The following is a 27,819-nucleotide window of genomic DNA, read 5'->3' on the forward strand; positions in this document are numbered from 1 at the left end:
AAAAGTCAAAGATATCGTTGATCGTGATTAGCAATAACGTAATTTACACAAAACTCTCAGTCAATTTATCCTTAGCTGCTCTGAAGCATTCTCAACTTAAAATTTAAGTTTCTGCAGGAATGAGACAAATAGTAATTATTTACGTAGGATAGCGTTAAGATTTGCGAAAGCGAGACTTATTACGATTCGACTGGTAGGTATAATAAATTGATAAATTCAAAGGTGGCTACGTTTATTACGGCATTAGGGACATGAATTAGGGATGAAAAAAAGAAAGCAATTAATCACAACAGTGAAAGAGAATATATCAAATGGAAAATATGAGAAAGTGATGTGTAGGAATGTATAAATCGGATACTCATCCAGCGAGCCGTTCATCATCGTGACTGCTCTAGTGCTCTCTCACCTGTTCTTACATCATTGCTCATTGCTCAGTGCTCACCGTTCGCTCCGATCTGCCCTGGTCTGCCCCGGTCCGGGTCGTCGCACATCGTACGTCGCACGTCGCACAGCGCACAGCGCTATAGGTGCGTCGACCGTGTTGCGCGCGCGTTTCAGTCGAGATTTATCGGTCAGGCCGGTAAAGTGGTGGAAAGCGGGCTTAGTGGAGCTTAGTAGACCAACAGTCGACTCGTTGCACCAGTGTGTTCTGTACACACTATACGAATATTACGAATATTACGGCCTTTTTATTTTTACAGACATCTCCTTCCAATCTCGATAAGTAGTTTGAACGAGGTTTTCGTACGCGAAAACGAGAGAAAGATCAAAGAGTGAAAGAAAAAGAAAGAAGTGAAACATGGCGGAGAAAATGTACCACCCCAATTCGGAGCTCGCGAGAGAGGCGCACTGCGCTAGCATGGAACAATATAAGCGAATGCACGAAAAGTGAGTAGATATATGAACGAATTTAAATTTAATGTCGTACGTACGTATAAATATGGGAGAAAGAGTCATCGCGTATCGTTTAATTTAGAAAGTATAATATTCGGCGATAGCCGCGAACAGCCGCGAACCTACCTACCTGTCGAGATACGAAAAACATTACTGCACGTTTGCTGACGCGATTGTATAGTATATGTTGCAGCAGGTAAAAAGAATAGCGATAGAATAAGTGATAAAGAGCTGTGTTAAAGATGTTGATAATTTTTTAGCTTATTGTTACTCAGATTGGAATCAATATAACGGTAAAAGAAAAAAAAACGAAACGGATCGATGCGAGATTTTAAAGAAGATATTTACTTGTGAACGGATTATAGATCTAGTTATTACAGAATTGAATCGAATGTTAGATGAATCAGAGATAGTGTTTCAATTGTGTGAGATGTTAATTTTCATCGGAACAATCAGCTGCTGTAAACGGCATAAATAGAAGCGCGATCTGCGCGATATCGATCGATCTCGTTAAGGGTGGGACGAATTTCTCTCCAAGGGAATGGAGGAAGGAGCGCTCCTTCGTGGACTGCTAGAAATGCAGCTAAAAATGCAGAATGGAATTACTCTTTCTCTATCTTGATATTTTCTCCCTACGCTTTTTTAGTTCCGATTACATCGTAATTATTCACTGCAATTCCTAATTGGCAAACGATCCAAGCGAATTCTTGAAATGATGATTTTTTTGTTTACAAGATTTATGTATATTTAACTGTAATAGCTATAGCCTCTGCTGCTTCGAGTATAGATTATATAATATTTCACTCGTACTTTATCCGTAATATATTTTCTCGGAGAAGACTACGAACTCGTTCAATTAATGCGGAAATACGACAATAATATGTGCAATTCGCGGGCATACCGAACGTGCATAAATTTGTAAATAAAGTGGAATGAAGAATGCATTACGTAAGAAAAGAGAAGTAGATCGATTTGTTAAACACGAATCTTTCAGCTCTTGTTACAATAATGATGTTAAAACTTTATTAAAGGAAATTCGAGATAAATTATGGGTATATAACCAATAAATATAATTAAAAACGGTCCATAATTATTATTTAACGTTTATATGTTTTTAATTTATTATAAATAATAATTGTAAATTATAAATGTATAATAATTATGGATTGTTTTCGCGAAAAAATAGCGAGAGAAATCATTTGATATAGTTCGAATTGACATGAATTTGCTTTGTTTTTTATCTAGATCTATAAAGGAGCCGGTGCAATTCTGGGGTGAAATCGCCAAACAATTTTATTGGGAAACGCCAGCGATCGAAGACAAGTTTTTTTCGTACAACTTCGATCTGAGCAAAGGTGACATTTTCATAAAGTGGATGGAGGGAGCGTCGACAAATATAAGCTTCAATCTACTCGATAAAAATGTAAAGAGTGGAAATGGTGACAAAATAGCATTTTATTGGTAAGATGTGGATAGTTAAGAGTATGTTGATCAAATTAACAAATTCAATCGTAGTATTCTGATCGCGCGCGGTTCATTTCCATGCAAAAATATTATATATTCTCCAATAGTAAATGCAAGTCATTCGGACACGTTGAGCTTGCATCGCTTACGCAAAATGATATATTTCATTGTAGCTAATATAATCGATCTCCATCTCGCGTTATCGTTTCTGTTATGGATCATTGAAATGCAACAGTTTTGTTCGTCACTTTAACAGTTTTAACAGCGAATTAATAATAATAACTTGTCTCGCGAGAAATATCTAGAAAGAGAAATTTAGTATACATGTCATGGTATTATATATGTGCAAAAGACGCGCGAGACATGAGTGAAGAATATGATCGTGAGTTTCGCGATATCACGCTTCATACATATTTCATTTCCGGCCTTCCTATGTCTTACGCGCCGTATCGGTCGTTCAGCCGTTCATCATCGATTACCATTGAGAATATGTTGTATAGCATAACATCCTATTAACATTTTGGAGAATTCAAGCTTTTAGAATATTCTTTAGTTTATGGAATGATCTGAACGATGATGCAATTTTGTCGAGAGCATGTGACGAATTGAAATTGTTCGGTCGCGCAATCATGTCGTGAAATGATATCGAAAAATTCGACACATGGCTTATACCTGCGCTTTCATTGGTCGGCGAGGCATCGCGCGCGATCGCGTCATTCGTTGCGTCAGCTCCGTCGAGCCGCCGAGCGCGTGAACGTGCGACAGCACGATTCTCTCACGCGATTCACAGTGAACATTTTATTTCTTGTAAGGCTCTTGGAGATATTCGAGCAAAGTTTCAAGTTTTTTTTTCTTTTTTTTGTTTTTTTTTTCATATCTTGCGAAGCCCAAGTATTCGAGCGTAAATCCGATGATGCAAAAACTTTAAAAACTTTAAAAATTTCTCGAATCTCCGTTCATTCGCTCACTCGACTGATCGTTGAAGAGAGCATCAAGACGAAACTGATGAAAATATTGTAAAATGCAAAGTAACAAAACGGTTCATATATATTATATATATTAATCATACGCGTACCTACACATATATATAAATGAAACACCATTCAGCCATTCTCCTTTAGAGAGGAGATTGAGATTGAGAGATGAAGGTCAGACGCGCTTCATTTTACTAAAGGATAATACATCATTCAAGGATAGTATCATGCACGAGATTAATTGCAAATTTAAATGAATGGGAAATTAGAAGACGCGCGATTGATACTGCAATGTCGTTAAATAATAAATATGTAAACGAATTACAAACGAATTAAATGTATTATTACCAATTAAATAATACATTTCGTCTTCACAAGTATTATCATTGTTGAATGTATTACGCTTTTTGTCTACCACCGATTGTCTATACTGATACGGTTATTGCTATACAGTTATGAAAAAAGTCACGCACAATCATCTCATTAAGGAATAATAAAGCTAGGTGTTTTGTTCACAATCAGTGGTGACCGATATATGTCATCGTAAAGTATCTCATTTCATCGGTCGATTTATTTAATTCTTTTCTAATTATTTGCACGATTCGCAATGTCGTAATTAGACTCAGGTTTTGACTTTATGTAATGTATATTCCGTTCTATGATAATTCTTGGTACATTAGCATATAACATTATGCTTATATAGACGTAAAAGAGCCTTTTTAAAATATATGCGCAATCTCTCTCTCTCTCTCTCTCTCTCTCTCTCTCTCTCTCTCTCTCTGTTGAAATACGATCCGAGAACGTTTCCAAGCTTCTCGTAGTCGCTCGAGATCTTTTACGTAGATGTAAGATAAATTAAAATGGAAAAAAATGAATGACTTTAGTTGACTTACTCTATTGCACACAAGTGCGGGATGTGAATATCCTTGCCGTTTTCTTTGAGTTATGCTGCACGATTCGTTGCTTGCGAGAATATTGATACTTTTCACATTCTCTCGAATTGAATGAATTTCATCGATATTTTACTATCCATTGTGTTGTCAGGGAAGGAAATGATCCGGAAGATTATTCGCGACTGACGTATAGAAAGTTGCTTGAAGAGACATGTAGGTTTGCGAATGTTCTAAAATCGAAGGGTGTCTCTGTGGGAGATAAAGTGGTGATTTATATGCCGATGATCTTGGAGCTACCGATTGCCATGCTGGCTTGCACGAGGATAGGGGCGATTCACAGCGTGGTGGTAAGTACAAATATATATCGATGAGATGATATAAACATAAATGTCGCAATGAATAAAAGAGGAAAAAAAGAATAATATATACAATCTCACAGTTTGCAGGATATTCGTCTGATTCGTTGGCGGAACGTATCCTCGATTCTAAGGCCAAGGTTCTCATTACTACAGATGGTGTGTGGAGAGGCGAGAAATTACTTCTGTTGAAAAATATCTGCGACGAAGCTGCGGCAAAGGCCAAGAAGCATGGCCATCAACTTGAAAGCTGCATTGTCGTTGCGCATCTGAGAAGACTCAACAATCCACAGGGTAAGATGAAGGGAATGAATGGCACTAGCAACGGTACAGCCATGGATGTCGCAAATGTTTCTTGGGATGATGATCGAGACGTTTGGTGGCATGATGAGATGGAGGATGCGGAAGCGAGCTGTTATCCAGTTTGGATGGCCGCCGAAGATTCACTTTTTATCCTTTATACGAGGTACGCATACTGCGTCCTTTCCTTCGTATATTCATTCTGTCATACCTATACCGAGGAATACACATTTATTACAAATATTTTATTACAAATAAAAAGATAGAGTAACAGAGTTTTTCTCCAACACTCATAGCTCTTCTAATTTGTTCTCACTGAAAGGACTCTTGTTTTTCATAATCACGTAGCGGTTCTACTGGAAAACCAAAGGGCGTTCTCCATACTACCGCGGGATATCTGATCTATGCGGCAACAACTTTCAAATATGTTTTCGACTATCATCCAGGTGATATTTATTGGTGTACCGCCGATTGTGGCTGGATCACAGGACATACTTACGTAGTTTACGGTCCATTGGCGAATGGCGCAACATCCGTTATAGTACGTATGCGTTTTTCTTATGTAGATCATTCTTGACTTTTTATTCCCTCGGTCTACATCTCATGGTTTATAGTTTGAAGGTACACCCTTCTATCCAGAAAATGATCGATATTGGTCTATCATCGATAAGTACAAGGTCACACAATTTTATACGGCACCAACGGCCATTAGATCACTAATGAAGTTTGGTGATGAGCTTGTGAAGAAGCACAGTTTATCCACGCTTAAGGTACATCTCACTCATCAGTACTTACTCATCAGTAAAAAAAGAAAAGGAAATAAATGCTTAACATATACAGAGAGCCTATACATGCTTATACGCGTTTTAGGTCCTCGGTTCAGTCGGTGAACCGATCAATACCGAGGCTTGGCTTTGGTTTTATAATCTCGTTGGCCACGGTAAGTGCAGTATAGCAGACACGTTTTGGCAAACGGAAACTGGTGGTCATGTGATTACACCGTTACCAGGTGCTACACCTATGAAGCCAGGCTCTGCGGTAAAGAATTTTTTCGTTAATAATTCCTTATAATAAATAATTTATTTCTGATATATGAAACGATATATGTCTAGACGTTTCCTTTCTTCGGAGTTTTGCCGGAGCTTCTTGACGAAGATGGTCGTGTAATTGAAGGCGAAGGAGAGGGATACCTCGTTTTCCGTCGACCATGGCCGGGTATGATGCGGACTCTCTATGGAAATCACCAACGTTTTCAAAATACATACTTTGATCGATTCAATGGATTTTATTGTACGGGGGATGGTAAGCGTTATCTTTCTGCTTTCTCCTTCATATTTTAGTTAATGGCACGCAACTATCCGCAAGATTATTTCATTAAAGGATTTTGATATTTTGTTCCGACGTATTTGGCATCTTTACCAAGTTCCTCTTCAATCCTCAATATTTGATTATATTTGCTCATTCTTTCACCCCTGCAATTATCATAGCGTTAAATGAATATGATTTTTAAGTATCACAATTCTCGCTAGAGGAATGTTGGTATTTGATTTAAAATTAATTTTAAACTCGGAACACTTCTCTCTCTCTCTCTCTCCCCCCCCTCTGTCTCTCCCTTTTCTTATCCTTACTCTCACTCATTCTCAATGTTATAATTGCTCGCATCCTAATACCTGCAAGGTGCTCCAGCTTTGAATTGATCAGCGGAAAGTCCAATCGCCAAATCTGCGATAAAATTGTCTTCTGTCTCACCGTGACTCGCACTCATGATATAACTCCAATTGTTGATTATCGCCATTCTCGCGCAATTAATAACCTCTGTCACAGTGCCGATCTGTGATATTCTCAGGACGAGACAGTTTGCTATATTTCTATTCATTGCTTCTTCGATTCTATCGATATTCATTGCTGTGAGATCATCGCTGACTACTTGAATTCCTTGATGAGCAATCATTAACCAATCGTTCCAATCTTCTTGATCGAAAGGATCTTTGATTGAGAGGATCGCTGGGAATTTCGAGAGATATTTTAGATACTGGTCCCTTAAAGCCTCTGCTTCCAAGTAATTAGTGGGATCGGAATCCTTCGTTTTGAACGCTAAGTCGTATTTTCCTATGTGAATGTAAACATGAACTTTCTTTAGGACGTGGTCGTAAGATAATTGTATTTAAAAGGAGAATTTTCTTTTGAATATAGCGAAACCTTCTTTATAAAAAGCGCTTGCTGCGACGTCCAGCGCTATTTTAATTTTTCCTTCGTAACCTGCGTCTCTGATGGACGCGTCTAAAAAGGTCAAAGCGGCCTCGTCGTTTTCCAAATCAGGAGCGAAGGCTCCATTGTCGTTAATCAGAAGCGGCCCTTGTATTTGTTTAGCATCAATGATTTTTTTCTCTAGTATTCGATATATTTCGGTAGCCATTTTTACGGCATCGGCAAAATTCTCAGCACCTAATATACATCACATATGTAAAATATAAAAAAAAAAAATTAGCCGAATATTTTGACGTTTAACGATTAAATCGAATATTCGATTTTATCATGCATGTACGCATGCCCTAACCTACGGGTAATATCATAAATTCTTGATACGATAAATTATTGCCAGCATATCGTCCTCCATTGATCATACTAAAACTCGGTACAGGTATGCATAATTTATTGTTTTCTGCCAATTCAGCAATATATCTAAAAATGTAAAAGAAATGTAGCCGAAAATAAATATACATATAAGTTTATTTTCATTTAAGTTATTTTCTTTGTAGAATGAATTAATTTAGTCATAAGTTATAAGGTAAGGAATAGAATAAATATTAGTGACCTGTAAACCGGTAGACCTTTTTTAGCAGCACCGGCTTTGCAGCAGGCTACGGAGACTCCGAGGATAGCGTTAACTCCAAGTCTCGACTTATTTTTTGTACCATCCAACTTGTTTAGCAATTCGTCTATTTCTGTTTGTTGACAAGCTTCTAGCCTTGATTTTATCAATTGAGGAGCAATTACATTGTTGATGATATCGACAACTTTAAATACTGAGCGACCACGATAAGCCATCATGTTCTCATCTCGAATCTCGCGCGCCTGATTTGGATTAGGTAACACGGTAGAAGGTACCGATGATCTGAATAAGCCGATATCGGTGATAACATCGACTTCCAAAGTCGGTTCGCCCCTGCTATCAAATATCTGACGAGCTTTGATTTTTCGAAGTGCCATTTTATATTATTCGAAATTTGTATGTCACTTATCATTGAGGAATGAATTGAACTGTTGCTTTGCGTATTTCGTGAACGCGTACATCTCTTGATTTAATTACATTCTGATAATTTTGATCAGGATTCAAATCAGGTGTGTATTCAGGACCTATCAAAGTCAACTGTCTAATAGTGAAACACGACAGATTAGGTTTGTAGCCTAATTCAGATGAGAGTTCAAGGTTCAAGCCGTAATGTAATGCAAGGTCTACAATAGGAATCATATATAATAATCGTAAAGTCTGAAGGCGTAAGGAATTGACCAATCACAGTTACGCGTTTGTTCCTTACGACTTGAGATTTTACGATCATTTATATATATATAATATTATATATATATATATATATATATATATATATATATATATATATATATAGGAAGTCTGTCTTTTTTCGTCTTTATAAATTAAAATTTAATTTTTGCAAATTCATTTAACTTAATTTCGATCGATTGCAATAAATGATGGAATAACACGAAAATGATGTAAATCTAATCTTTGTTTCAATTAACGATTTTAGGAGCAAGACGCGACACAGATGGGTATCTGTGGGTAACTGGTCGTATCGACGATATGTTGAACGTTTCCGGTCATTTAATGTCAACGGCTGAAGTGGAAAGTGTGTTGGCGGAACATTCTTCGGTAGCTGAAGCTGCAGTAGTCAGTAAATCGCATCCTGTTAAAGGTCAATGTCTATATTGTTTCATAACTCCGAACGCAGGGATGACATTCGACGAAAAATTGCAAGTCGAGCTTAAAAAGAAAGGTAATCGTAAATTAATCGATTTGAGTATTTAATACTATTTTTTACTTAACACATAACTAATATGCGCTATTTAATATATTAATATAATTTGAATAGTGCGCGAAAGAATTGGCCCATTTGCTCAACCGGATGTCATCCAACATGCTCCAACTCTACCGAAAACAAGATCTGGCAAGATTATGAGACGTATGTTGAGAAAAATTGCAGCAGGCGATAGGAATATCGGAGACACGTCAACATTGGCCGATGAAACTGTTATTCAACTTCTATTTGAATTAAGACCATGTGTTTAAAATACATATTTCTTCTATTATAGGAAAATGAAAGTATCTTGAAAGAATTTTTCGTATCGATCATTTGCTGAATATTGGAAGCATATATCGCACGATTTCGAAGAAATTTTATATATTATAATATAAAAAGTAATAGATTGCACATTGAAGCCAGTATATATATATATATATATATATATATATATATATATATGTGTGTGTGTGTGTGTGTGTATGTATGTATATGTATTTGCACGATATCAGAGACGCGTACTTTTCAGTATCTTATCGTATATTCAGTCATCAATTTAACAATTTACGAGCGTACAACTACAAAATGTATAAAATTATCGTTCTTTTGTCGGATCGAATCAATCTGATATCGTCACTCTAATGTTATCATTCAAGATTTTCAAGTGAGTCAAAATGAAAATTATTCTTTGGGTATGTCTCTTTATTTTCCATATTTTCCTTTTGAATAGATCAAAGGGACATATCGAAGGAATATTGTTAATATAATTAATTAAATTATTGATCGTTCTCCTCAAGGAATCGCTACGACTACGATACATATTCTAATACATAAGCTATGTAAATCGTCAGCAAGTAGCCTAAGTGTCCTTTTTTTGTTAAGTCCAACGTTAAGTTTGAAATTAATTGCAAAGACAGAAAACGTTCAAAACAGGTAAATTGTAATAAACAGCACGATAGCAGAACGCTGGTTGCACCATTGCTAACAACTGTTATTTAATGAATAAATGTAATACATAGTGCATATTTGCCGATGCATCATTATTATGATGCGAAAAAGAAATTTTGCTTTCTGCTATTTAATATGTATGTATGTATGTATGCGCGCGCGCGGTGTGTGTGTGTATGTGTGTGTGTGTGTGTGTGTGTGTACACATACCTAGATAGCAAAATGTCTGCAATTTTGTAATAGATTGTCTGCAGATTCGAACAGAAAATGACGGCAATCTGTCATCAACTGCGTCCGCATTAGGCTTGTATTTTGTTAACATCGCCTGTCGGTATAATGTGAAGGCAAATTGTTGACAGAAACTGAGCAGATCCTGCCGACATTATCTGACGCTTGCAGATTCTATTATGTTTTTTCTAGACTAGCAGTCTGTCAACAGTATTATGTACATCTAATTCTATTGTTATTTTGTTGACATAGTGTGTAGCGTCGTTAAAAAAATCTGTTTTCTACAGCTATCTGGGTACGTGTGTATATATGCGCATATGTATGTGTATAATACAATATATATGTATATAAACATATTAAAACTGCTTATGTGTACGCATATGCACGGGATGGCTCTCTATCACTTTTACTGTATTTTGTTCAATAATATGTATATTCTTGGATCAGATTGAAGTGAAGACGAGCTGTTTTTTCTTATGGCTATTTAAAGAATATGTGATTAAAATATCTGATATACGAATTGTACTTATGAACGAAAGTTGCCTCGTGCTCCTTATTAGGAGTTACGTAACATACATATCATTCCTTGTGGAACAAAACAATTTTAGGTGGAATAGTAAATGTACATGTGTATTGTATGTAGATATAAAATACAAGCGACATAAAAGACATAAAAGACAGAAATATATATATATATATATGTATATAGAATGTATATAAAATGTAACCATATAATAACTATACACAAGCATATTATGTATGGTGTGTGTGTGTATATATTATATACATATATATATATGTATGGATATAATTATGATTGTTCTGTTAAACGCTGAAGAGTATATTTTTTACCCATCCTTCCTTCATGTAAAAAAAGAAGTAATTAATATTTGAATTTATATATATATATATATATTCAAATATTCTTTTGTATATATATATTGTAACGTTCGTGCACGCACACACATCTCTTATCTGTGCATACAATAGTGCGAGGATTGGCGAGAATCGATTGGTGTGATGGAAAACCAATAGGTAGGTATAATCCGTATAATGTGTATCAGTGTGTGTAATGTATGTACATACACCGACTACATGACCAAGTACGAAGCTGTACGAAACGAAGCCATCAAAAGATGTCGACCCGACGAACTCTACAGTCGTCGATGGTCGATGGTCGTCGACGGTCGACAGGTGCAACTTAGTGTAGAACGTACTTATACGTACTTATTCAGTCACATTCAGTGGCAGGCAGCGGTAGCTGCGATAGACAACGATCGTCCGATCGGTGATAACGAGAACGAAAATAAATTTAAGTGAATTACTTACTGGAGTTATTTGTAGTGCGTGAAAAAAATTTTCGGTAGTGTTTTTTTTTACACCACATAAATTATGTCGAATGTCGACGAATATTATACAGAGATTTTGAGACTTGTAAAGCAAGCTGGTTCGGTAAGTCGATCAGTTAAATGATTAGTTGTGCATAGTATCTCTGATTTCTAACAAAAATGTAATTTGCCGATAAAATTTATCGAACATTAGGATATTTTTTTTTACTGCAGCGTATCTGTATTCTGCAATCTTTTTAATTGCCGCGATACTCGCACAACAATATTCGATTCGCCTGAGGAATATATGGTAGAATTTAATTTCATCATAGCATAATCTCCATGATTTTAATATCTATAAAATGCACTTATATCATGAAAAATCTGTAAATCCACGAGATTGTTTATATGTTATCTGCACGGCATAGATAGTATAAAGGTCATTCCTTAACCAACTCCGATTAACTTAATCAGCACTATTTTATTAAGTTATATGAATAAAATCATCAAATTAATTAATAGAATTATATTTATTAATACATACATCAAAGAAAGATTAACTGTATATTAGAGACGAATTATTTTAAGTGATTTTGTCAATCAAGTTAATCGGAGTTGGTCGGAATGGCTCCAAGTATCATAAGTATGAAAGACGTAAAATGATAGCGCGCATGACGATTCTTGAAATAGTATGCAAAAAAGGGAATATGGGAGAATACAAATTCGAGACATAAAGACGCAGGAAAATAAACTATACTTTTGTTCTTATCATAATTACGTTTTTCGTAGCAATGGCATACTTGTTTACAAGTAACTCTGATAGTTATTTGACTTTAAAGATAATAAATTAATTACATTACTTACTGAAGTATCTAACTTTCCCTCGATACCGCCGCACCGTCTATGTAAAAAATTAAAAGATTTAATTATGCTTTATATATTTTATCTACAGATTGTCAGGGAAAAAATTTATCAACATAAAGATGTACTTACAAAATCGTGCGATGTTGACTTGGTTACGGAGTGGGATCAAAAAGTTGAAAAACTTTTAATTGATGGAATATCATCCAGATATCCTGACCACAGGTGAGCAGACAAAAACATAACGCAATATACGTAAGAAATATTTTATAATAGCAAAAATATCTTGAAAATACTTTTGAAAAAAATGCAAATTCAATTTGTTCAATTGTTTCAACAGCTAAAGCTATTAAAGCTCGAGCGAGGATGTAATTTTTTGTTATCTACTTTCTTATCCGTTCTAAAATAAACATATGTATTTTATAATAGGTTTATTGGCGAAGAAAGCACTTCCTCAGGACAAAAAATAGAATTAACGAATGCTCCAACATGGATAATCGATCCTATCGATGGCACGATGAATTTCGTTCACGGTTTACCATATATATGCATCTCAGTTGCGCTGCTTATTAATAAAATAACGGAAATAGGAATAGTATATAATCCAATTTTGGAGCAACTTTTCACCGCTCGCAAAGGTCAGGGCGCTTTTCTCAATGGCGCCCCGATTCATGTATCCAATGAAAAGGGTAATTTCCCTAATATTTTTCATTTAGAAATAAAGTATACATATATATCGAAAGGATTATACATATAATATCCTTCCGATAGATCTTTATAGTTAAGAGTTTATATACTCGCTCAAAATATTTATTAAAATGTTTTGTTAATACTTTAATCATAAACTCGATTATATGTAGTGTGAATAATTATTAAAACGAACATTTTCAAATGATTAGTAAATTGAAAGAGTAAATTGAAATATATATATCTTACGGTACTATACGTAGCATCAAAAAGATGATCCTGCATTTGTTTCAAATTTTGAAAATCTTTTTCATATCACTACATGCAACTATTTAAATTTTAATACAAAAATTCCAATATATACAATAAATCAATATTTTTAATATATAATTCGACAGTCATTCTAATTATTCTGTTAAATTTAATTAACTGTCATTACTCCAGAATTGCATAAGGCATTAGTAATGCTAGAAACGGGAACTAGTAGAGATCCAGAAAAATTGAAAATAGTCCTACAAAATATAACGCTCCTTTTACCACATGTACACGGGTAAGACACATTTATAGGATACAATTTCTAATTTTGTATGTGCAAAGAAATTTATTTATTTACTTATCCTACAGAATACGATCGTTTGGTGCAGCAGCTCTGAATATGTGCATGGTGGCTCTTGGTGGCGTTGACGCTTCTATTGAATTTGGTATACATGCGTGGGATGTTGCAGCCGGAGATCTTATTGTTCGAGAAGCTGGCGGTGTGTCAATAGATCCAGCTGGTAAACAATTACAAACATTATGTATCAATCACAGTCAAATAAAAAGTACGGTATAAGATGGAAATAAATTCCAAAATAACGCAAAACTAATTCATTTTGTTTTTACGCGTTAAAAGGAGGCCCATTTGACGTGATGAGCAGAAGAACATTGTGCGCATCATCGATGGAATTAGCTCAACAACTTTCCAAAATATTAATCCAGTATTATCCAGTACGAGATTAAGAAGCATAAAAGCTTCATGTGGAAGATGAAGAAAAATCATTGTTTTTACGATTTAGGCACTAAAAATAATGCAAATATTACCTAAAAGAAAAAAATATAAATTCAAATTAGGTGATTATATATAAAACATATATTGTTGTGATTTTTATATTTTGAAAATATCAATGAAATTATTAATTTCTTTAAAACATTTAAATTGCACAGTGTATTTTAAGAAATAAATTGAATTTATTCACTTGTGATATGCAATCAACTAGATCTACTATTGATACATTGTTATATAGATGAAAAAAATAACAAATTGCTTATTAATTATATAAAAATAATATAGTATTTTTTAAGAAACTTAAAATAGTATTACTTTTATTGTTCTTATTTCGTGATATATTGTGTGTATGTGTGTACAATTATTATATATATGTAATAACATAATAAAATGATTCTTGAGAAAAATTCGGGGAATGTATTAATGTATGATAGAATCATTGTTAATTTTCTGTATTTTGTATATTTTTCAATAAAATGATATATAGCTTGTTACTTGATACAGAGATCTTCTTATATCATGAACCTTCTGCTTCCAAGCAAAGATATACTTTCTAAAATCGAGAAAAAAAATATTATTATAAAAAGAATAAATATACTTATAAATTTATTAGATTTTATTTACATTAAAATATTTCTACATATTTTCTGAGTATTTAAAAAATAATGTGAAAGTGAGTCAGTGAATGAATGAGAGAGTGTGTGTACATGTATATGTGAAAGAGAAAAAGAGAGGAAAAAAGGAAATGAAAGGAACAGAAAAAGAGCGAAATGGTTTTCGAAAATAATGTATTTATAGCATCTGCTTTTTTATTTTCATCGAATGTGATCTTTAAATATCTAAAAACTCAAAAAAATCGTAAATATTAATATTATATAAAATTTTAATTTTTAGAACTGAACAGTTTAGTTTTCAATTAAAATAATTTTTGAAAGAAAAAAGTATAAATGTATAGTTTATATACATAATAAATGTCACGTGAAAATTTCATAATCGTGTACTTTACCTGTATACATACTTACGAGTCCTCCATTGTAATCTCAAGCAACTTTAAGAGAAACCTTAGCGCGCGGATATAAATCTAGTTAAACCTTCTATAAACCTTGTTGAACTGTTTAGTGACAGTGCATGTACTTTTACGCAGTAGACACGACAGTAGGCGCAAGTACATCGCATTTTTCCTTTCCTCCTCATCAATTGTTTTCATCACCTCTTCCATTGCCTCCCCTCCTCACAGGGAGGGCTACAAGTGAAACATTACCAAATTGCCAATTAGAACGATACATATATTCTCTTTAATTATAGTTTCATAGTATATTTTTACTTCTGTATTGAAACATTCCCATAAAACATATTTCTTGAAGAAAAAAGAACGGTAAATATGAGTTTAGCACGATAATGAAAGCGCGATTAAAATAATTATTGTTTAGAAGTAAAAATGTAAAAAGTTTAATTGAATGTTTCGACTTTTCTTAGAATCATGCTCAGTCGACGATGCACATATATTCATTAATATCTGTGAAAAATCTTTATATTAGAGAAATACTATTCAGGTCAACATTTAGAAGTGGAATATATTTAGTCACAATATTCTAGACCTTGTAGCCATATGTTTCTGAATATCTGAATGTACATTGTCAACTATGAATTGAAGATGATTAAGAAAAAAATCAGAATTTTTTATTAAACTATTTCTATTTTTACTCCTAAAAAAATAATCGTATTATTTTAATCATGTTTCAATTACTGCGTGAAATTCATATTTGCTGATTTTTTTCTTCATTTAATATCGTAATATTTATTGAACATATATTTGTTTCTGTTTTCATCATTTGATTTTATCGATATTTTATTACATTGTCTTTTCTTGAAACAAAAATACTAAAACACGTGTACATATTGCGTATTGACTATCTTTATTTATTTAAAAAAATGTAAAATATTCAAACGTTAAACGTGCAATTATTTATGAGATTTAGGAAACTTGATCGAAATGCTATTATATTTCGCCTCAAATAAAATCCTATATTGTCATGAAAAGTTCATTAGACATTTTCAAGACTTAAATTATGTTCGTAGGGCTTCAGAATTAAACGGTTCTGAATATATATTGAAAAGTAGTTGCGCTAAATATCCCAGGCAATCCCCCATGAATACCTTGTAACGGGATCGGCGCTAAAGGCCCTTGAAAGGTCCAGTCGCACTTAACGATGTTTGAATCGAAGACACATCTGAAACATAAGCAGTCTCGTATAATCTTGTCACATTCAAGATCACACCGTGAACCATTCACAACAGCATCGATATTCAGTTCTAATTTCAAATAACTAAATTTTCGAATTAGCAATTTTATAAGAAATTGTAAAGAAGTATAAAAAAATCAGAAATCCAAGTGTTGTACTTGCAGCAATAAGATTCTTACTTAACACAGATTGCAACAAGTAACGTTTTAATAATAATTATTTTGAATATAACACCTTGATGACCGCCTTTATCTTAAAATTTTGCATCGTGATGCAGCAAATATATATTTTTTTATCTCTATTTAGCAATATAAATATGTTTGATTATATATGTCATATTATAAAAATATAAGATAGTATTCTTTGTATGCGCGCGCGCGCATGTGTGTGTGTGTGTGTGTGTGTGTGCGCGTGTGTGTGTGCTTGTATGTCTATTATATTGTATTATCATTACAATAAAGCAAGATCCATTAAATATTTAATGTGGAATCTCGCTCTTTAAATTTTAAAGATAAAAATAAAGAAAAAACAGAAGCAGAGAGAATTAGAAAAAGAGAGAAAAATATTATAAGAATGTTATAATACTTGGACTGACATATTCACTCACATGATTTAAGATTGAAAAGACAAAATGCAGGTCATTCTTCTCATTGTATTAAGCATGTGTTGTTTTATTTCAATATAACTGACCTATTCACTATACAATTTATATCTTCCAATTAAAACAGATTTCTTTGCCACTAAGGCTTCTAATGCTGTATATGCACGTATGCTCGCTGATGGGATACTCTAAAATGGATCGAACAATATGTGATCCATCCAAGGGACTTACAGTTCTTTATATATACGAACCTTTCTCTCGCTTAGTGAGAATACGTAACGTACAATTTCACAAGGACGCATGATCTATAATCATTTCACGAAAGATGCTATTCGTAAGGACGTCTTGCTCTCCAGATCAGGAGAATTGAAAAAAGGAAACTGGTACCAGTTTATGCTGAAAGAGGCGGTCGTCGTTTTTTAATTTCATTTTTTTTCTAAATAACGTAACTATGGAAATCGACAAGTTTTAAACAGGAAAATTGGTATCTATAACTCGAATTATTTCCAGATACGTGTTACAACACAGACTAATCTATATTAGAGATACTATCTATATATAATGGTGGAATTTATTCACATTATTATTGTATTCACAATTATTACATCGAGTATAAAAATATTATACTCTATCCATCTGACAAGAATTACACGCAATTAAATAATACCTTCGGATTCATACAGTATTGCTCATGGCGTACGGTTTTGTGCAACATTACAACTATATTTTCCCTCTGTTGCAAAACGCTCACATTTTTTTTTGCACCGCCTCTTCCTGCTAAACAAAAAAGAAAAAAAAAATAAAAAATACGGATATTTTATATGTAAAAACAAGAGTATTTGGAGAAGGAGAAACAAGAATGAGACAGAGAGAGAGAGAGAGAGAGAGAGAGAGAGAGAAAGAAAGAGAGAGACATATCGCGCTTCTATCAAATGACGTTTAACATTAATAGAAAGGATTGTTAACGGTATAATTTTACAAAGTTACGTCAGTGAATTTTTCGAAGCTAAAGGACCCCGGACAGGGTTACCTATATCTTTTCTTGTATAAAGGGATGCGCCAGAGCATGATTCACAGTGATTCTCTTCCCTGCATCCAACATCAATGTTCGTTCCAGCAAATCCTTCAGTTGTCCGACTTTACGATTTTGTTCCGGTGGTAAAGAATTTCCACCGAGTTCTGCGCCGAGATCTCGAGTGGCTGGTAACGTCGACATTACAACGATTTTTTCCTGAAAAACATACTAATCAGTAAATACTGCACATACGACAAATATTTATTTCCATAAATAAATATAAAGAACATTACGGTACAGCGTTGTCAACTGATACGTTGTATTTCTTCTGTTTCCACATTCCGCGCATAAAGTAATATTATTTACAGTGCTGCGTTGCGCGACTTAAGATTTAAGACTTTATCATGGCAATTTAAGATTTTATCATGAAAAATAATAAAATAGACTCACCCGTTCAGTAACTTTATCAACTTCATGATATAGAAAATTGCAGTTGCTGTCAAAATGCTGATCCTTGAATGATCCTTTTCTAATTAGCTTGTTTGGCATTTTGCCCTTCAGATCCATGAAGTACTTTAACATTTGATTATTCGTTTTCCCCGAAAACATTATTTTTCCCGTGTATAATTCATATATGGTACATCCCACAGACCACATGTCAATACCAAAATCATATGGTATACCAAGAACTAGAAAATAACGATATTATTTTCTATTCTACACATTCAATTCCAGATACAATTTCATTTTTTCAATATCGAAAATTCAGTTCAAATCAATTTATAATACACGTATATCATAAATTTTTTTCGATTTTCAGTGAAATAATATATGTTATGATAGCATTCAATTAGCCAAGTATTTTTATTGCAAAATATTTGTAATTATACATATGCGTACATAGATAAGAAAGCGCATACACATCTTACGATTTTCATTAAACTGTTTATTTCAGTTTAGTGCAAAATGAAGTCGAAGCTAATACTTGCGAAATCGTTGTACGTAGTTTACTAAGATTGCCAATCAAGCATTGCGAGATATAAATCATTAATAGAATGTAACATAGTCGAGATATAAATAGAGATATCGATAGAATGTAACATAGTCGAAAATTAACAATGCTAATGTACATCGTTAATTAAAAAGATATTACATGTTTTATATCTGCATATATTGGAAACAATCATGGTAATATACGACATTGCTTTCGCGTATGAATGGAACATGGAACAAAATTGCGTTTATAAATAATATTAATATTAATCGAAAAATCCTCTACCATTTTGTAATTTTCGCAGTAATTACCGAGATATTAATTAGTAAAGATCGCTAACGAAATAGCACGACCTACCGCTAAATACAGGCGTGTGAAGAAATAGGACCATAATGGAAGAAACTTCCATCATGTTTACTACTACGACGGAATTAAACAAAATTAATTCTGCCATGATTTACTACAAACGATCTTGGCAACGCATGAATGGCAAAAGAAAACATCTCTCTGCACTAGACGTTTGCATAGGCTATGTTCCAAAATTAATTGCTGACGCTGAAAATTACTACAGTTTACGTTAATGCACTATAGGTATTCAGTACTAATAGTAAATTTTGGAACACAGCCTATGCTATAGTGGTTGCCCATGATTATCAAAGGCAGTCGTATCATGCCGCATGTTTGCGTTTGGCAATATGATCGCCGGGCAGATATACACTCAGCGATCTTTAAAAATTAATATCTCAATAACTGACTACGTTTACACTCGATTTACGCTGAAGCTAATAACATCGATGTTATGAAACTGACTAATCATAGTTGTTCTTTTGAAGAATAGAATGACTGTGAGTGGTCAATTTCATAAAATCAAGTCGTACATAATAGTCCATAATGTGAAAATTGCAAAATATTATAGTAGAGGACTTTTCGCGCGCGATTCAGTTTAGTCCACTTTATCTACCCATGAACAATTGTTACATTTAATATATACTCTCAAATACTCTGTATACATATATACATATTTTTGGTAATATATGTACATATATGCAAGATCGAATAGCAATAATTAGATTTTGTAAAGTACAAAGTAAAGTACTTACTAATTTCAGGTGCACGATAAAATCTTGAAACTAAATATGGTGTTATTTCATTTTCGTGGGCGTGTGATGCGGAGCCAAAATCACAGAGTTTCAGCACTAGTTTGCTTTCACTGACTAGAATATTATCCGGTTTGATGTCAGCATGCAGAATATTTGCACGTTTTAATAACTTTAGTGCTAGAAAAAGTTGTTGCGTATACGATCTTACCGCTTTAACGTGTAAGCCAACGTCTTTACCATATTTCTTTAAAACCTGCCCAACAAACACAATTATCACGATTTAATCGTTCTAGATATTATAAATTTTATACGAATAAAAATATGTATATACCTCTCTTAAATTCATAGCTAAAGGTTCGAAAACCATACATAAATGATTTTTGTGAAAAAAATGTCTAAATAAACGCAAGCAATGAAATCTATCTTCCGGATCAGCGTCATTCAGCTTTCTAAGAATTTCTAGCTCCTTTAAACCAGTTCTGTGCCTGTAAGAGTGAAAACAATATTATATACTGCAATCGACTTAAAATCGAAAATGTATTAAACTTACATTATTTCATTGTTCCTTATAATCTTTACAGCTACGTCCAAATTTCCTCTAGCACTGTCTCTTGCTCTTACTACATTACTAAATACTCCTTGACCTGTATATCCATAGACTACGTATCGTGCATCTAACGTTTCTCCAACACGCACTCTGAGAAATAAATTATATCGTTATTATTAGTTTTCAAGCTGATCATTAGTTTTTAAATTAAAACAATGATGTAGGACAAAGAATATGTAACTAACCGATAATATCCTTCGGCATCGTCCCAATTATCTGTCAAACTAGGATTGTCTGGTCCTCCTTGACGTTTTCCTTCAAGCGTAGGACTCTGGATAATAAGAAATTAAAGATAAAAGATAATAAGATTTAGAGAGCAAAGAACAAAATAAACATATTAATAAAGAGAAAAGTCAAATAAAATAGAACATACATTAAAATCACCAATATTATCTGCTTCTGCGAACATGTCCCATTCATTCGATTTTTTTGAAGTTTGCTTTTCTTCTTGTTTAAACCTTTCAGACATTTTGATATTCCCAGTTTTATCAGGCTCATTAAGTGGTGTATCCTCAAATCTAGACTTTCTTTTTTTGGCTGGAGGCGGAGACTCTAGTTTTTCTGTGGGCAGTGGTGGAGTATGGCTTTCCAAAACGGATTCATTATTATTAGATGGTATATCTATAGATTTTTGTGATATATTAGATTGGCTTTCTGGAGAACCAACATTAATGTCGGCAGACATATTTGAATCTTCATTTGGTCCACTTAATCTCTGTAGAGAGAAAAAGATATGCATTGTGATTATGATCAATAATCAAGTAACATGTATTTAACGGACATATGTATGATATTATTTACTTTGAGCAATTCTTCTCTTTGTTTTCGTCGACGTTCTATAATAGCTTCTTCATCCTCTTCTTCTTCGATATCGATATCTTTGATGTCCTCTTCACTCGAACTATCTGAATGTTCTACTTTAAGACCTTCCGATAAAGAATCCTTATACTTATCATTACGTTCTCGCTTGCTATTTCTGTCTCTATCCTTCTCACGATCTCTAACATGATCTCTGACTTGTTTGTCTCGATCTCTACGACTTCGAGAAGGAGATCTGGATCTTTTATATCGATCATTTCGTTCTCTTTCTGATCTGTTTCGAGTAGGGCTACGTGATCTTCTTGCAGTACTGCGAGATCGATCTTCGATTCGATGATCGTGGTAACGAATGTCTCGTCGATCACGACTACCATCATGTCGATCTCTATTTCCATACCGATCTTTGCTTTTGCTATCCCTTTTATCGCGACTAGCATGACGACGAGGCTCTCTGCTAGATAATCTATCACGACTGCGTCGATCGTGACTAATGTGACGATCTCGGCTGTTTTGACGTTCGCGACTTGCCAATCTGTCGCGACTTTTGTTATCTGAACTTTTTGTTTCGTTATTAGTTTTTGAACTATGATGGGAAGATTGCTCTCGTTTTCGATTTTCTTCTCTATATACATCAATTGTTAATATAATACTATTTTAACATATTTTTTAAGATACATTACATTAAATAACGAACAAAATGTAGTAGAACAAAATGAATAGTAGTAATAACAATAATAATAATTTTCCCCACTTACCGTCTGTCTGATTCTTTTTTCCATGTCTCATCCCTTCTTGATAGATCCTTACGTCTCTGCTGATCATCGTCACCAACTTTTCTGTTGGATTCGTCTTTTCTCGTTTCTTCTTTTTGCCTTTCACTAGTTTTTCGCGAAGATCTGTCATCTCTTCGAATTTCTTCTCTTTTTCCTTCTTCTTTAGAGCGGATTTTCTCATCTCTTTTTCTGTCAAAATCTCTTTTCTTATCTTTATGCTGTTCACGAATTTTTCTGTCTCTAGTCATATCAACTATAACACGTCTTTCGGTTTTTATCACTTTCTTACGTTCTCTACTGCCTGATTTACTTCTACCTCGTTTCTTCGGTAGTATATCATTAGTATCACTATCATCTTCCACAAGTATTACATCAGGCGTTTCTGTCATTGTTTTTGTTTCTTCTTCTTCCTCTTCTTGTAACTCTTTATCTTCACCCTTTTCAGATTCATCCGAGAGATATTGTACTAAACATGCTTGCAATCGTTCCTACACATTATACAATGCATTTACAGTAAGTACAAATATCCATGGAAAATATTTCATTACCACTAGATTACGCATCAAATGTATACGCTATGATGTATTGTATTTTAAAATTATACACACATATATATTCATAAATATCTGGTCACACATATTATAACATAATATAGCATATTTTATAGTGGAAAAGGACAAGTATATTTTTTAAATTTATTATAACATAAAAAGATCTAAATGATATGTGTCTATATTATAACATAAAAAGATTTAAATGATATGTCTATATTCATATTTTCTTATGTTTTGGATTAGAATTCTGCATAATATTTTTACATAATTAAGAACTACTCTATATTGTGCACATACTATAAATATGTATGTAATAGTATATATATATATATATATGTGTGTGTGTGTGTGTGTGTGTGTGTGTGTGTATGTGTGTATAAGCGTGCGTGCGTGCACATCATAATCTAGAATTATTCTAATTAAGCATAAAAATGTTTATGTACCTTTTGTTTCATTAATTCTTCGAGATCAATATCATCTTCTATGATTGTACAATCCACTTCATCAGAATCAAGATCTATTAATTTTTCATCTTCACTTTCTTCTGTAGAGACAACTTCTAATATAGAAGTCTTTGTTTTTCCATTCATACCAATTTCTTTATGCACTACATTAGAGTTTATTTTCTCCTCCATAGTACCATTTTCCATATTTCTATCTCTTTTCTGTCTTTTGTGTTTTTTGTGTTTTCGTCTACAAAAAGATATAATTATAATTATAATTATAATTTTAATCAATGCATCGCTTAGTTATATTGGATGTTTTCTAGAAAGAACGTAGTGTAACATAGTGAATCATTAAATCTTTGTTGTTTGCAAACATTAAACAAAAATGAAATAATTCACGTTACACTATGTCCAACTAAAAAATATCCATTACCTTTCTTGTTTATCCAATCGTTCATCGTCTCTTTCAATTAATTTTTCCTTTTTATGCTTATGATGCTTATGTTTTCTTTTTTTTTTCTTTCTTTGATCAATTACTCCATCTGCATCAGAATCTAATCCTAAAGATTCTCGTTTACACTCAGGATCTTCTAAATCTGATGTGCTGCAATTATGTGTCGAAATAAATATCTTGGTAAAACAATTTTTCGTGATAGAAAGAGAATATATTCATTTTTCTCCATTCTTTCATCGAATCGAGATCAAATTTCTCTCTGTTGCTAATGCAATATTAAATTAAGTTTTTGTTTTAATTTACTTACCCCATAATGAAACTTTAGTAAATAATTAATAGATGAAACATAAAATCACTACACAGAGCAATTCCAATGATCCAAATGATTACAATGATCGCAATCAATAATGATCCGTAACAAACGCACAAATACAGGAATGTCTCAGTGAGACGCCATTTTACAAGTTCTATCCATGGTGGAAAGTAGAACTGGTGGACAATGGTGGAAGAAGCCAACTGCCCAAGGTGCTATTGCGCATACATACATCAGCAATATCAGCACATATTTTCTAAAGCCCAAAATGCATTCGGCAAACGCACGCTTGACGCTTCTGATTGGCTATCATGAATACAAATGTGAATGCATATTTGCGTGCTACGACTTATCTAGACTAGAGACCTCTTATGCTTGGACCACAACCTTGCTTTAAGTGGCAGCAAGCAGTAAGCCTTATGGCTTCTGCACAATGGACGCGTCTTACAATATTTTGCTGTGTGGCAAGCGTTCATTGTGCAGAAACCATAAGTCCATTAGGGCTGCCGCACACAAAATTTTTGTACATCAGATTAAGGTTCACGCCTTAAGGTTACTGTTACAGAAATTTTGTGTCCTTAAAATTGTTACAGAAATTTTGTGTCCTTAAGATTGTCTTAAGTAATGTTTTAGTAAGGCAGTTAATACTCTTTGATTGGTTCGTGATATTTAAATATAAGATCCGACTATATGAATACCGACTTAAGTTTTCACTTTATTAGAGTTGGGTCACAGTATAAGTACATACAATATGAACACTGAGCGTCAGCATCTTTGATGTAGTGAGTTCCAGATCACATGACTCGTTGCCATGTTGGTTGGATTGGATTGGCGCTTATAAATTTGAGTTTTTATAAAGCTAGACTGATTTTTCTAAAAAAAAAAAACATAATTCGGTTGTGTCATGAAAATTGTTTATCGCCAGTATATTTTAAATCAGAATTATATAATAATATAATATTAATGAACTCATTATATTGTATAAAGATAATATTCACATTAATAATAATATTAATATTAAACAGTAATAGGTAAATTAAAAATAATAATTGATTGAATACTATATGAAAATTGTAATTGAATAATTATATGGGTCATTTAAAAAGTATCCGCGGTACTTTGTCACTAGATATATGACCATCAACACACATCTAGTGACAAAAAACCGCGGATATTTTTTAGATGACCCAATATATACAAGAATACTTTATCGTATACAAATATAACAATCTACACAATATAGCGTCTCCGAAAAAATTTGATTTAATTTCTTAATAAAACTTAATTTTATTAATTATATTTTATAGGAAGAAGATTCAGCTAACCTAATCTATATATCTTGAAACTAACGTGGTTCTAATATTAACACATATAAAAAATAAGAGCATAAAAAACCACAGCACAAGTTATAGTTTGTGATATTTAATTATTATTACATTAATTAAAACATTAAACGTTTCGGCCACAATCTGACCATCTTCAGTAATTCAATAATATTCTTAAAACGCAGCGTACATCTAGTTGACATTAAATTCAACAGTCAAGAGTTGTAATTAAATAAACATGTTCTTTTATATGTGAAGATGCTTCATACAGTAATGTTACAACGTCAATTGTCATATCAAGAAAAGTGTAGAACAAGAATTTCCAGATTCTAAATAAAATTGTATATATTAAAATCTTCTAGTCGGAATATAAAGAATTAGAATTGTTTATAGAATCATTACCTGTTTTACAGCAAAAAAACCAAACGATGAATCTCGAGTATTTCTTTTACACAGTTAGAATTTTGTCGTGACATTATGTGTTGTTATTTATCCTATCATATATTTTACCATTATTTATATATCTGAGTCAAAAATTTTAGAAAGTTCTAGAATTGTTTATTAACGGAAAGAGACATCCTTCTTTAGAAGAAGCTCTTCTAAAGAAGGATGTCTCTTTCCGTTTAGTGTCTGTACATATTGTAGATACTTATACTGTGGTTAAGTCGGAGTGTAGGAATTGACTAGTCACAGTCGAGTATTTCCATTTTATAGTCATGAGAAAGAAATGCTCGATTGTAATTGGTCAGTTCTTGTATTCTGACTCAACTCTAATCTTGGAGGAAACTTAAGCTGTTTTCATATGCAGCGGAACTTGCATAAGCGTAACTTGCGTCAAGCAATCAAATCGTATCAAATTGTATCATTATGCAGTATTCTAGTTAAGACGATTTGATTGGCTGATGCAAGTTACGCTGCATGTGAAAGCATTAATCTAAAAAAAAGGGAACAAACAGTTCTACAAAAGTGAACAAATTCACTAGAATTTTTATAATTTAGAGTTGTTTCATTTTTTAAATTTCACCTGTTGGGCAAGTAATAAGATTACCCAATCACATGCGCGGATTTACCTCACAGATAAAATTTAACCAAAAATTAACCAAAAGGTGGAATAACTGGCCCTTAATTGGTCAATACCTAGTAACTTTTATTCACTTTTGTAATTAGGTCTGTTCGCGTTGCATGAAATCCCCAAATATTTTTGCACTTAAAATGAGATAGATATATTTGGCGTTGAAAAGAGACAAAGAAAATATGCCGAGTGCAAAAAGTGCGAGCCACGCGAACGGATCTATTTTCACTTCATTTCGAACATACACAATCGACTCCCAGATTAAAGAATACGCTATTTTTGTTAATATAGAACTTTAATAATCTCTAATAACTCCGGGCGACCGAGGCGACGCCGAGCAACTCCGAGGCACTCCGGGCGACTCCGGGCGATTTCGGGCGACTTCGAGCGACGTCGGGCGTCGATGACATTATGTTTTCAAAACTTTACAAAAAAACAGTGAAATCTCTAAAAAAAAAACTTCTTTAAGGAAAGAAAAAATATACGCCAAGTGCATAAAAAAGGTATCGAACATTACATTCCTTTTAATAAAAAAACGGATACGAAATAAATACAATTTAGCCAAGTATTTCATAATGCAAGACACATAATTAGATAGAATTAGATAGATTGAAAGTGACTAAAATGATTAAAAAATTACTTTTAGTAAATATTTTGGAGCCATTTTAATGTCATGATGATTTTTTGTTCTGTTTGGAGATATGTTTTCTATTTATCAATATATAGATAGATTTTAGAAACATTCCTGCCTAGTGAGAACTGATAATTTTGATTCGATATCGAAATCATCAAATTTGATCGACGTCGATTCGATATCGATTCTATTATCATTTCTCACTGGGTGTTGAAATATTTCATGTGGCACTTATTGCAGACTCCTTCAATGTTGCAATATTTCATATGATATACTGCAGAATCTTTTCGTTGCATACGATTGAAATGTGAAAGATTGAAACATTTTTAAAAATTTTGCGTAACAATCGGTGCTGTATAGGTTTTAATAGATATTTAATTAATTGAAAGACGATTAAAAAACTATATGCGAGAGAGAGAGAGAGAGAGAGAGAGAGAGAGAGAGAGAGAGAGAGAGACAGAGAGAATTTTCTTTTGTATCATTATTTTGACTCTTTATATGTTTGTACACTACAGGATCATTGTATCTATTGTTAGTTGTGTAATTCTGATAACTCTGCTATTTATTGCAATGTTACGGTGAGTTGAACAACAAAAAACTTTATTAATGAAAAAATGAATCTATAAAAAAATGTATTAAATACATTATATCAATATATGCATATTATATTATAATTATATTAAAAAAGAATATGGAACTTCATGGATCCGTATATTAAAAAAGAATATGGAACTTCATGGATCCGATTACCTCAAAATGAATGAGATTTAAAGAATTATGTCAGATAATTAATATTTAATAATTAATCTTTGCGTAGCCATCTTGAGATATAATATCCAGTAAAAAATTCACAC

At 33.1% G+C, this 27,819-nt stretch overlaps 4 protein-coding genes and 2 long non-coding RNA genes across 15 annotated transcripts in view; 3 read left to right on the forward strand and 3 right to left on the reverse strand.

Moving 5' to 3' along the window:
* Positions 1-469: 469 nt before the first annotated feature.
* Positions 470-10,924, forward strand: AcCoAS (acetyl coenzyme A synthase). The gene is made up of 10 exons (XM_011068848.2): positions 470-888; positions 2,140-2,355; positions 4,377-4,572; positions 4,665-5,047; positions 5,230-5,422; positions 5,496-5,651; positions 5,752-5,919; positions 5,994-6,183; positions 8,649-8,894; positions 8,991-10,924. The coding sequence occupies exons 1-10, from the start codon at positions 800-802 to the stop codon at positions 9,185-9,187; spliced, it is 2,034 nt and encodes a 677-aa protein (XP_011067150.1). The 5' UTR covers positions 470-799; the 3' UTR covers positions 9,188-10,924.
* On the reverse strand, positions 6,248-8,307 carry LOC105153788 (alpha-enolase). Its single transcript, XM_011068847.2, has 5 exons — positions 7,697-8,307; positions 7,439-7,563; positions 7,081-7,326; positions 6,552-6,990; positions 6,248-6,353 (listed from the first exon to the last, which is right to left on the reverse strand). Exons 1-5 carry the CDS (start codon positions 8,089-8,091, stop codon positions 6,248-6,250), a joined length of 1,311 nt encoding a protein of 436 aa, XP_011067149.1. The 5' UTR covers positions 8,092-8,307.
* A 294-nt stretch (positions 10,925-11,218) lies between the features above and the next one.
* Positions 11,219-14,514, forward strand: LOC105153791 (inositol monophosphatase 1). Its single transcript, XM_011068851.2, has 6 exons — positions 11,219-11,546; positions 12,375-12,508; positions 12,713-12,972; positions 13,415-13,520; positions 13,595-13,746; positions 13,863-14,514. The coding sequence occupies exons 1-6, from the start codon at positions 11,487-11,489 to the stop codon at positions 13,967-13,969; spliced, it is 819 nt and encodes a 272-aa protein (XP_011067153.1). The 5' UTR covers positions 11,219-11,486; the 3' UTR covers positions 13,970-14,514.
* On the reverse strand, positions 13,545-24,317 carry Prp4k (Pre-mRNA processing factor 4 kinase). Of its 9 annotated transcripts, XM_087412223.1 has the most exons (18): positions 23,929-24,317; positions 23,601-23,771; positions 23,165-23,414; positions 22,150-22,655; positions 21,377-22,016; positions 20,949-21,290; positions 20,761-20,846; positions 20,519-20,665; positions 20,300-20,453; positions 19,969-20,221; positions 18,325-18,563; positions 17,890-18,090; positions 17,527-17,636; positions 16,866-17,255; positions 16,173-16,246; positions 15,022-15,258; positions 13,853-14,568; positions 13,545-13,743 (listed from the first exon to the last, which is right to left on the reverse strand). In XM_087412223.1, the coding sequence occupies exons 1-12, from the start codon at positions 23,931-23,933 to the stop codon at positions 17,890-17,892; spliced, it is 2,994 nt and encodes a 997-aa protein (XP_087268349.1). In that variant the 5' UTR covers positions 23,934-24,317; the 3' UTR covers positions 13,545-13,743; positions 13,853-14,568; positions 15,022-15,258; positions 16,173-16,246; positions 16,866-17,255; positions 17,527-17,636. The 9 variants fall into 9 exon arrangements, with proteins under 9 accessions (XP_087268349.1, XP_087268345.1, XP_087268343.1 ...); XM_087412219.1 differs by having other exon boundaries at positions 16,866-17,633; XM_087412217.1 differs by having other exon boundaries at positions 16,866-17,636.
* Positions 24,318-25,340: 1,023 nt separating this feature from the next.
* Positions 25,341-26,498, reverse strand: LOC147907730 (uncharacterized). Its single transcript, XR_015547047.1, has 2 exons — positions 25,662-26,498; positions 25,341-25,588 (listed from the first exon to the last, which is right to left on the reverse strand). It is a non-coding gene; the product is annotated as an uncharacterized LOC147907730 (long non-coding RNA).
* A 108-nt stretch (positions 26,499-26,606) lies between these two features.
* The window catches only part of LOC147907731 (uncharacterized), a 92,448-nt gene continuing 91,235 nt past the window's right edge, over positions 26,607-27,819 (forward strand). For both annotated transcript variants that reach the window (XR_015547044.1, XR_015547043.1), the window contains exon 1: positions 26,607-26,834. This is a non-coding gene — a long non-coding RNA (uncharacterized LOC147907731). The remainder of the gene's footprint in view (positions 26,835-27,819) is intronic.

The sequence above is a fragment of the Acromyrmex echinatior genome, chromosome 12 (genome assembly GCF_024713525.1).
Source record: "Acromyrmex echinatior isolate Ae372 chromosome 12, ASM2471352v2, whole genome shotgun sequence".
In the NCBI taxonomy this organism is placed as follows: Eukaryota; Metazoa; Arthropoda; class Insecta; order Hymenoptera; family Formicidae; genus Acromyrmex; species Acromyrmex echinatior.